General features: G+C 46.8%; 1 protein-coding gene across 1 annotated transcript; it reads left to right on the top strand.

Moving 5' to 3' along the window:
* Positions 1 to 1397: 1397 nt before the first annotated feature.
* Positions 1398 to 2383, top strand: P2RY6 (pyrimidinergic receptor P2Y6). The gene has a single exon (XM_015815506.1). The coding sequence runs from the start codon at positions 1398 to 1400 to the stop codon at positions 2367 to 2369; it is 972 nt and encodes a 323-aa protein (XP_015670992.1). The 3' UTR covers positions 2370 to 2383.
* Positions 2384 to 10874: the final 8491 nt, after the last annotated feature.

The raw sequence follows: 10874 nt of genomic DNA, 5'->3' as shown, positions 1-10874 counted from the left end.
AGGGCCCATAGTTCCCCATGCTGGCTCAGGAATTCTGGGAGTTGAAGTCCACGAGTCATGAAGGGGCCATAGTTCCCCCATGCTGGCTCAGGAATTCTGGGAGTTGAAGTCCACAAGTCATGAAGGGGCCATAGTTCCCCCATGCTGGCTCAGGAATTCTGGGAGTTGAAGTCCACAAGTCATGAAGGGCCCATAGTTCCCCCGTGCTGGCTGAGGAATTCCACAAGTCATAAAAGGCCAAGTTTGAAGACCCCTGCTCTATCCCGTTTTTCCAGCCATTGATAAAATAAGTTCCATGTTTAAAAATATTCTGAATCTTCTTTTTCTTTGATCCTCAATGTAATGTCTGTCCATTTTGGCACAGTCCAGTGTTTTATAATAATAATAATAATAATAATAATAATAATAATAATAATAATAATAATAATAATAATAATAATAATAATAATAATAAACTTGGAAGGGACCTTGGAGGTCATCTAGTCCAACCCCCTGCTCAGGGGGGAAGTTAAAGTCCACAAGTCATAAAAGAGCCAAGTTTGAAGACCCCTGGTTGGCTGAGGAATTCTGGGAGTTGAAGTTCACAAGTTTGGAGAGACATGCTCTAAACCAGGGGTAGGCAACCTTGGCTCTTTTATGACTCGTGGACTTCAACTCCCAGAATTCCTGAGCCAGCATGGGGAAACTTTGGCCCCTTCATGACTGGTGGACTTCAACTCCCAGAATTCCTGAGCCAGCATGGGGGAAACTTTGGCCCCTTCATGACTTGTGGACTTCAACTCCCAGAATTCCTCAGCCAGCATGGGGGAACTATGGCCCCTTCATGACTCGTGGACTTCAACTCCCAGAATTCCTGAGCCAGCATGGCTCAGCTTGGAAACCTCTCCCTTTCCCCTCAGCATGGCTGGCTCAGGAATTCTGGGAGTTGAAGTCCACGAGTCATAAAAGAGCCAAGGTTGCCTACCCCTGCTCTAAACCAGAGGTCCCCAACCTTTTGGGCACCAGGGACCGGTTCCGTGGAGAGAGAGGTTTTTCCACGGACCAGAGAGTGCGTGGTTTTGGTTGCTGCCTGCATCCCGCGGATGGGGCTTCACTTGTTTGCGTGGACCGGTTGCTGGCATGCTGCAGTCTGATCCCGGTCCACATACCGGGGGTTGGGGAGACCCGTTCTCTAAACCAGGAGTGGGGAACAATGGCCTCTTAACAATGCGTGGACTTCAACTCCTAGAATTCCCCAGCCAGCCACGTTCAGGCCCAAGCCTTCCGACAGGAGAACAAGATCAGGTGGAAAGCCAAAGAGAAGAACTAGGTCTAACTACTCTTTGTCTTAAAACTCCAGATTCCCCGCCCCGCGCGGACGATTCGAGGTCGAACCGGGAGCCCCCAGAAGCCCTGGGATGGATAACCAGACGTCTCCAGCTCCTGTGAAGGACTCGTGCACGTACCACGAAGAGTTTAAGCAGATCCTGTTGCCGGTGGTCTACTCCGTCGTCCTGGTGTTGGGGTTCCCCTTGAATTTCGTGGTCATCGTCCAGATCTGGCTGTCCCGGAAGGTCCTGACGCGGACAATGATCTACATGCTGAACCTGGCAGTGGCCGACTTACTCTATGTCTGCTCTCTGCCCCTGCTGATCTACAACTATTCTCAGAAGGACTACTGGCCCTTTGGCGACTTCACCTGCCGCTTCGTCCGGTTCCAGTTCTACACCAACCTGCACGGCAGCATCCTTTTCCTGACCTGCATTAGCGTCCAGCGCTATCTGGGCATCTGCCACCCGCTCTCCACCTGGCACAAGAAACGGGGGAAACGCTTCACTTGGGGGGTCTGCGCCCTGGTTTGGATCGTGGTCACTGCTCAGTGCCTGCCCACCTTCCTCTACGCCTCCACCGGGATCCAGAGGAACCGTACCGTCTGCTACGACCTGAGCACGCCGGAAAACTCGGCCGGGTACTTCCCGTACGGCATCACCCTGACGGTCACGGGCTTCTTGATCCCTTTTCTGTCCATCCTGGGCTGCTACTGTAGCATGACCAAGATCCTGTGTCAGAAGGACGAGTTGATCGGGCTGGCCGTCCGCAAGAAGAAGGACAAAGCCATCCGGATGATTGTTATCGTGGTCCTCGTCTTCGCCATCAGCTTCTTCCCCTTCCACCTGACCAAGACCATCTACCTCATCGTCCGTTCCTTTCCCGAGGTCCACTGCCTCACCCGCCAGGCCTTTGCCATCACCTACAAGTGCACCCGTCCTTTTGCCAGCATGAACAGCGTGCTGGACCCCATCCTCTTCTACTTCACCCAGCGGAAATTTCGGGAAAGCACGCGGCACTTGTTGGACAAGGTCAGCTCCAAGTGGAAGCACGATTCGTGAGGATGGGCCGAGAACGGGCGTCAACTGGAAGGAGATCTGATCTTCTACCAAAGACAGGCTGGTGGTCCTCACCCCGGGGCCCAACCGGCGGGAGAAAACCGCCGACGGTCAGCCGTAGGAGGCCATGCCAACCCGTGAGAAGGTCCAGAGGAACAACGGAGTGTAAATACAAGCCTGGCCATCCGTTCTTCTCATCCGTAGGTTTGGGGCACGAAGGTCTTCAACCGTTGGAGGCTGATCGATTGGACCAGGAGATTTCTGGATCCCCCGTTTGTGCGAAAAGGGAGACCAAGCAGAAAAATTCAAAGCAGGAACCACGAAGGCTGCTTTTATAAACCACGACCACCAAGCTAATCCCAAGCTAATATTTTTAATCAAAAAGTCAGAGGGTGTCTCCTAATCACATCCTTTGTAAGTGCAGGCCTTGGGGGGGGGGGACAAAGGAATATAGTGCTTTTACCCAGAATAAACTAAATATTGGCATTCTGCTGAATGACAAACGTGCCACACACAGTAAGGTGTGTGTGTGGGTTTTTAATTTAATAAATGTACAGTTAAGGACCTGCCAAGATACGCTTTATGGTGGAATAACAGAATAACAGAGTTGGAAGGGACCTTGGAGGTCTTCCAGTCTGATCCACTGCTCAAGCAGGAAACCTTATAACATGTTCAGTCTCTTCTTAAAAACTCCCAGCGATGGAGCGCCCACAACTTCTGGTGGCAAGTTGTTCCACTGGTTAATTGCTCTCACTTTCAAGAAGTTTCTCCTTAGTTCTAGGTTGCTTCTCTCCTTGATTCGTTTCCATCCGTTGTTCTGCAGATTGACTACTAGAGACTTTGGCATCAAAATATGGAAAGACTCCGGGGTGGGGCTTACGAGTGTCCCCACGTGACCTGTGAGATATGTGGATTGAAGACCCTGTTGTGGGAGAGGGGATCGAATGAGATCTAAAAGGGATTACCATCCAGCTAGGAAGAAATCTCGGCCCGTTCAAAAGCTCCAGACTTCAGCTACAGATGGGAACTCGAGCAGGCATTTTGAGGATCAAAAAGTGTGCAGCTCCATTACACGGCCGTTCTCCATCCTCTATGGATCCTGGAGAATCTTCCCGGGATCTTCCCAGGATATATCCCAGCAGCCCACTGGAAAAGGATTTTGACTCAGAGGAACTGTATTTATGCACTTACTTGGAAAAAAAATGGATTTGGAAGCAGAATTGGGGTTCCCTTAAATTCTGCCTTCTTTTATTTTGGGTCTCCTGATTCCAGCAAAGGGTGTGTTGAGGTTTGACCGCATACAGGTTGTCCTTGACTTACAACCGTTCATTTAGTGACGGTTGGAAGTTACAAGGGCACTGAAAAAAAGGGACTTAGGACCGCTTTTCACACTTACGACCGTTGCAGCCTCCCTGTGGTCATGTGATCACAATTGGCAACTGACTCATATTTAGGACGGTTTGCGGGGTCCCCGGGAGGGGAGGGACAAATTCACTTAACAACCGTGTTGCCAACTTAGCCATTAAGCGATTCACTTAACAACTGTGGGAGGAAAGGTCGTAAAAGGGGGCAAAACTCACTTAACGACTGTCCTGCTTAGCAATGGTGATTTCGGTCATATGTCGAGGACTGCCTGTGTATTAATTCATGCCTACCTTAAATATTCATTAGCTGTATGGGTGTTTTGTGTTCTGTCTTCCCTTCCTGGGCTTCTAGCTCTTTTGCTCTGGAAATGTATAAAATAAACCAAAATGTCTAAAAATAAACTGCGGTCGGAGAGACCAGCTCCAATCTTCATTGCACAAATCCAGCACGGTCCTCGGTGGGCTCAGTATCGGGTTCGAGTTCAAAGAACGTGGCCCCTGAAATGCAGTCCCCGGATGCAGGTTTGGGGTTCAGGATTGGAAAAGACAAAAAAAGAAGAAGAAATATCTGAGCTGATCAATTGTATTGGATGAACGGCCCCCTTTGAATAAAACGCAAGCCGGTTGTGGGTGTTCAGCCAGGAAAGGCAATGAATTGGCGGCTATTTTTCTATTTCAGCCCAGACAGCCACGTCGTCGGCTGAAGATTTGTTTCTACGGTTCAGCAGCCTGCAAAGTGGAGGATGGAGCCAGGAAGAGGCTTTCTAAGGAAAGCGACTGACCGCATTGATGATGTTACCTAGTTTGGTAATAAAACGTCTGCAAGAAAACCACCAAGCTCAGAGAGCACCGAGGATCCCACAGTCCTCTTCTTCTTCTTCTTCTTCTTCTTCTTCTTCTTCTTCTTCTTCTTCTTCTTCTTCTTCTTCTTCTTCTTCTTCTTCTTCTTCTTCTTCTTCTTCTTCTTCTTCTTCTTCTTCTTCTTCTTCTTCTTCTTCCTCCTCCTCCTCCTCCTCCTCCCCCCCCCTCCTCCTCCTCCTCCTCCTCCTCCTCCTCCTCCTTATTCCCCCATTTCACAAACTTAACTCCCTTCTAGCACTGATGATGTTACATAGTTTGGTAATAAAATATCTGCAAGAAAACCACCAAGCTCAGAAAACACCAAGGATCCCACAGTCCTTTTCTTCCTCCTCCAGGAGGAGGAGGAGGAGGAGGAGTTCCTCCTCCTCCTCCTCCTCCTCCTCCTCCCATTCCCCTTATCCTCCATTTCACAAACTTAACTCCCTTCTAGCACTGATGATGTTATCTAGTTTGGTAATAAAACATCTGCAAGAAAACCACCAAGCTCAGAGAGTACCAAGGATCCCACAGTCCTTTTCTTCTTCTTCTTCTTCTTCTTCTTCTTCTTCTTCTTCTTCTTCTTCTTCTTCTTCTTCTTCTTCTTCTTCTTCTTCTTCTTCTTCTTCTTCTTCTTCTTCTTCTTCTTCTTCTTCTTCTTCTTCTTCTTCTTCTTCTTCTTCTTCTTCTTCTTCTTCTTCTTCCTCCTCCTCCTCCTCCTCCTCCTCCTCTCCGTAAACCCTACTTCCTCCTAGCACTGATGATGATCCTTAGTTGGGTCCTGAAACATCTGCAAGAAAACAACCCAGCTCAGAGAGCATCAAGGACTCCACAGTTCTATCCTGTGCTAGAAATATTAATTCCTGTTAATTCCCCTGACTGGTAGAGGATTTCTTTCCCTCTTTGAGGTCAGGGATGAGATTTATTGGGGGAAAAAAATCATCAATGCATGACTGGGGACATCAGAGTTTAACACAAATTATTATGACTTACAGTTAGGATCTTGAACATACAATTTGTTCCTTTCAGTTGTCAATGTTGTGCTTTTTGTGGCCAGTGACCTCGATGCAAAAGGTGTATGCGTGTCTTGTTGTAAGGTTGCAGTGTTTTTCTATTTTATTTTATTTTATTTTATTTTATTTTATTTTATTTGGAATGGCAGTATGCAGATCTTCCAAGCATGCTGTTCATTTCCTTCTAGTAGTTCTCACTCACTTGAATTAGAATCGTGTTTCTCAAACTCGGCAACTTTTAAGATGTGTGGACTTCAACTCCCAGAATTCCATAGCCAGCAAGGCTGGGGACTTGAAGCTCACCCGTCTTAAAAGTTGCCAAATCTGAAAAAAACAGTAAATGAGAAGAATAAATATTTCAGTTTGACATCTGTGCAAACTCATAAGAGGAATGCACGTGTTCCACAATTCAAAAAATAATTCTGGCTTTTGTATTGGGGAAAATTTCTCAATTTTTGGTCCATTTTTTAGGAGGTATCTTTGCAAAAAAAAAAACAACTGAATATCTCATTGGAGTCTTTGCAGATTCTGGTTTTTTTTTTTCCCTTAGGAGCATTCTCACAATCCTCAAATCACAAATTATCCAATCTCATTTTAGATGAATGGGCCCAGCATCAGTGATTAAGCATTTGTGCTGAAAGGAAGGGAGGGAGGGAGGGAGGGAGGGAGGGAAGGAAGGAAGGAAGGAAGGAAGGAAGGAAGGAAGGAAGGAAGGAAGGAAGGAAGGAAGGAAAAATGTGCCCATGTCTTGAAGTACTTAGTCATATGCTTGTGTGCTAAAATAAAAAGCTGATGTAGAGTACATAAATGCAAAGGGGGGGGAATCACACCAGTGGATTCGCTGAGATCGTTTTGATGATAGAAGTTTGCAAAAAGAGAGAGAGAGAAATCCAGAGAAAGAGAGAGAGAGAAAAAGAAAGAAACAGAGAGAAAGAGAAACAGAGAGAGGAAGACAGAGAAAGACAGAAAGAAAGACAGAGCGAAAAAGAGAGAAACAGACAAAAAGAAAGAGAAAAAAGAAAGAAAGGGAAAAAAAGACGGTGACAGAGAAACAGAAAGAAACAGAAAGAGAAAGAAAGATGGAGACAGAAAGAGCGAGAAGGAGAAAGACGGAGACAGAGAGAAAGAGAAAGACGGAGACAAAGATAAAGAAAACGACAGAAAGAGAGAAAGACATAGAGAAAGATGAAATCTGGATCTTGAGATAACCTGGGAGTGAAGTTGGATATGGGAAAATCACATACAGGCCGTCCTCGACTTACAACCATTCACTTAGTGGCCGTTCAGAGTTACAATGGCATTGAAAAAAAATGACCTATGACTGTTCTTCACATTTACGACTGCTGCAGCATCCCCGTGATCAAAATTCGGGTGCTTGGCAACTGATTCACATTCATGACGGTCGCAGTGTCCCCGGGGGGGGCACGTGAACCCCTTTTGTGACCTCCTGACAAGCAAAGTCAATGGGGGAAGCCGGATTCACTTAACGACCATGTGACTAACGGAACAACTGAAGAGCTTTTAAGAAGAGACTGGACAGCCATTTGTCTGAAATGGTATAGGGCAGGGGTAGGCAACCTTGGCTCTTTTATGACTGGTGGACTTCAACTCCCAGAATTCCTGAGCCAGCATGGGGGAACTATGGCCCCTTCATGACTCGTGGACTTCAACTCCCAGAATTCCTTAGCCAGCATGGGGGAACTATGGCCCCTTCATGACTTGTGGACTTCAACTCCCAGAATTCCTGAGCCAGCATGGGGGAAACTTTGGCCCCTTCATGACTGGAGGACTTCAACTCCCAGAATTCCTGAGCCAGCAGGGGGGAACTATGGCCCCCTCATGACTTGTGGACTTCAACTCCCAGAATTCCTGAGCCGGCATGGCTCAGCTTGGAAACCTCTCCCCTTCCCCTCAGCATGGCTGGCTCAGGAATTCTGGGAGTTGAAGTCCACGAGTCATAAAAGAGCCAAGGTTGCCTACCCCTGGTATAGGGTCTCCTGCTTGAACAAGTGGTTGGACTAGATGACCTCTAAGTTCCCTTCCAACTCTGTTGTTCTGTTTGTCATCTCTGCATCTTAAGACCAGTCCTGAGGATGCCTGCAAAGCATTTTTTTTGGGGGGGGGGGCAGCGGGGAGGAAGGGAAACGTCCTTAAAATCCCCAGCAAAACTCAGCTGGGTCAATGGATAACTGATTAAAAAGCAAGATTCCTCCTTCTCTGCTGGGGGCATTAGCGGGTTATTCTGTAACTAAACAGCGTCCTGATAAAAGGGCCTTTTCAGAATATAATTACTAAGCAGCTCCTGAAGCATACACAACCCTGTTGTGTGTTTACAGCAGGCACACATGCGTTCGTTGGGTTACAACTTGGTTGAGAACTTACTTACGCTGTGACGCTCACTAGAGCTCTAAATTGCTTTTTTTTTTGCTTCCAGTTCAGAAAACTCTCGTAATCTTGCCAAATCTCAGATTCCAGCTCTGTTATTCTGTATTTTGTTATTTTTGTACTAGTGTATAGAATTGGCTTTTTAGGCCCTTATAGGGGCCACTTGGAGAGCTGAAAAGAGATATTTGGCCTGGATAAACTCAGATTAGGACTGCTGAGTGACAGTTTAGCTCCATTTTGCATCTTTTCTCGACACGGTTGTTAAGTGAATCACTGTAGGGGCTCAATTAGTAACACGGTCGTTAAGCGAATCTGGCTTCCCCCCCCTTTGACTTTGCTTGTCAGCAGGTCGCCAAAGGGGATCACGCGATCCTGCGACCGTCGTAAATATGAGTCAGTTGCCGAGCGTCTGGATTTTGAACACGTGACCCATGGGGATGCTGCGACGGTCGTAAGTGTGAAAAACGGTCATAAGTCGCTTATTTCAGCACTGTGGTAACTTAGAACAGTCGCTAAACGGACATTTGTAAGTCAAGGATCTGTATTGAGTTGACGAAAGCCTTTACTTCTTCACTGACATCCTGCCTCCATTTTGGAAACTCAAGGTAGCAAACTTACTGAATGCTTCTGCCTCCTATTTTCTCTTTCACAACAACCCTTTGAGGTGGGCTGGGCTGAGGCAGAGGTCCAAAGTTACTCAGGCACGTCCACGGTTGAGGAAGGACTAGAATTCACGTCTCCAAGTTTCTAGTCCAGCACTTTTCACTAATCTTCGAATAATGACCGTAATAGAATAGAGTAGATCCTAGAATAACAGAATTGGGAGGGACCTTGGAGGTCTTCTAGTCCAACCCCCTGCTCAGGCAGGACTATGTGGAGAAAATTGCTGTGCGTGTCAACAAGGTAGGAGAAATAGATTTTTTTTTAAAGGTCCCAACGCACTGTGGCCTAACAGTCGTAAAATGATCCGTCGTGTTTATGTTTATGTTTATTTAAATTTGTATACCGCCCTATCTCCCTTACGGGACTCAGGGCGGTGAACAGGCGATAATAAAAATCACAATAAATATCTATTCTAAAATCAGATTAAATAAATAAAGGCCTGCTCTAAAATACCCCATATAAAAACCTGTACTAAAACCTAATTAAAACTACGCCAGGCCGGCCGCACGGAATAGATGGGTTTTCAGGGCTTTTATGATCGTTTTTGTGATGCTCATTAATCAAACACCACGATTGTTAAGTGAATCCGTTGTTCGTGATGGTGTGGTTTTGCGGAAAACTGGGAATAAGCCCTGGGTTTTAGTAAAACCATTGTAAAACATGCTTATTTGAGCACAGGACACAACAAACAGCTGTAAATATGGTTGTATGGTCAAGCACTCAAAGTGTGACTGTGAGAACTTTGGTTCTGGGTTGTCAGTCCCTGTTTCCAGATAGGTCATAACTCCAAATGCTCGCTAAGTGACAGGTCGTACGTTGAGGACTACCCCATGCTACATCAGACTGGCTAATGACTGCATTCAGACAACCTGGCTCCAGAAGTTGTGCCTCCAGACATTGTGAGTGTTCCAACACGGGAGGCTTTTAAGAAAAGATCGGACAGCCATTTGCCCGAAATGGTCTAGGGCAGGGGTCTTCAAACTTGGCCCTTTTATGACTTGTGGACTTCAACTCCCAGAATTCCTCAGCCAGCCACACTGGCTGAGGAATTCTGGGAGTTGAAGTCCACAAGTCATAAAAGGGCCAAGTTTGAAGACCCCTGGACTTCAACTCCCAGAATTCCTCAGCTAGACACGCTGGCTGAGGAATTCTGGGAGTTGAAGTCCACAAGTCATAAAAGGGCCAAGTTTGAAGACCCCTGGACTTCAACTCCCAGAATTCCTCAGCTAGACACGCTGATTGAGGAATTCTGGGAGTTGAAGTCCACAAGTCATAAAAGGGCCAAGTTTGAAGACCCCTGGACTTCAACTCCCAGAATTCCTCAGCTAGACACGCTGATTGAGGAATTCTGGGAGTTGAAGTCCACAAGTCATAAAAGGGCCAAGTTTGAAGACCCCTGGACTTCAACTCCCAGAATTCCTCAGCTAGGCACGCTGACTGAGGAATTCTGGGAGTTGAGGTCCACCAGTCATAAAAGGGCCAAGTTTGAAGACCCCTGGTCTAGGGTCTCCTGCCTGAGCAGGGGGGTTGGACTAGAAGACCTCCAAGGTCCCTATTAACCCGCAAGACGTGTTTTCTTTTTTTGGGGGGGGGGCCTTAGCTTAGTGTGTTTTGCGCAATACGTTGAATCATAAATGAACTGCAGTGAAGCTGTTACGGCGGGAAAAACGATTCCATTTCTGTAATTTTAGTGGTGATGTGGGGGCCTAAACGCTTCATTGCCGTGACTTTGGCAAACAGCTAAGGAACATGGCTTCCTATCTGGAGTAGCTGCTCCAGGAACACATTTCCTTAAGATCAACCTTTCGCCTAGAATGGAGCATGTTACCAACTGGCAATTCATTACTTATTTATTTATTGAGCACACCTGCATGCCGATGACTGCCGGGACTCGTGGAGAGTTAATATCAAGGACACTCCAAATCCCAAATGCAATTGGAACACAGAGGCACAACAACAAAACAAAGGAATAAAAACAACAGACTAACTCGGGTAGGCAACCTTGGCTCTTTTATGACTCGTGGACTTCAACTCCCAGAATTCCTGAGCCAGCATGGGGAAACTATGAGCCCTTCATGACTTATGGACTTCAACTCCCAGAATTCCTGAGCCAGCATGGGGAAACTATGACCCCTTCATGACTCGTGGACTTCAACTCCCAGAATTCCTCAGCCAGCATGGGGGAACTATGACCCCTTCATGACTTGTGGACTTCAACTCCCAGAATTCCTGAGCCAGCATGAGGG

This window comes from Protobothrops mucrosquamatus, unplaced genomic scaffold (assembly GCF_001527695.2).
Source record: "Protobothrops mucrosquamatus isolate PMUCROS unplaced genomic scaffold, P.Mucros_1.0 scaffold344, whole genome shotgun sequence".
Taxonomy (NCBI): domain Eukaryota; kingdom Metazoa; phylum Chordata; class Lepidosauria; order Squamata; family Viperidae; genus Protobothrops; species Protobothrops mucrosquamatus.
This window is presented reverse-complemented; position numbering and strand designations above follow the sequence as displayed.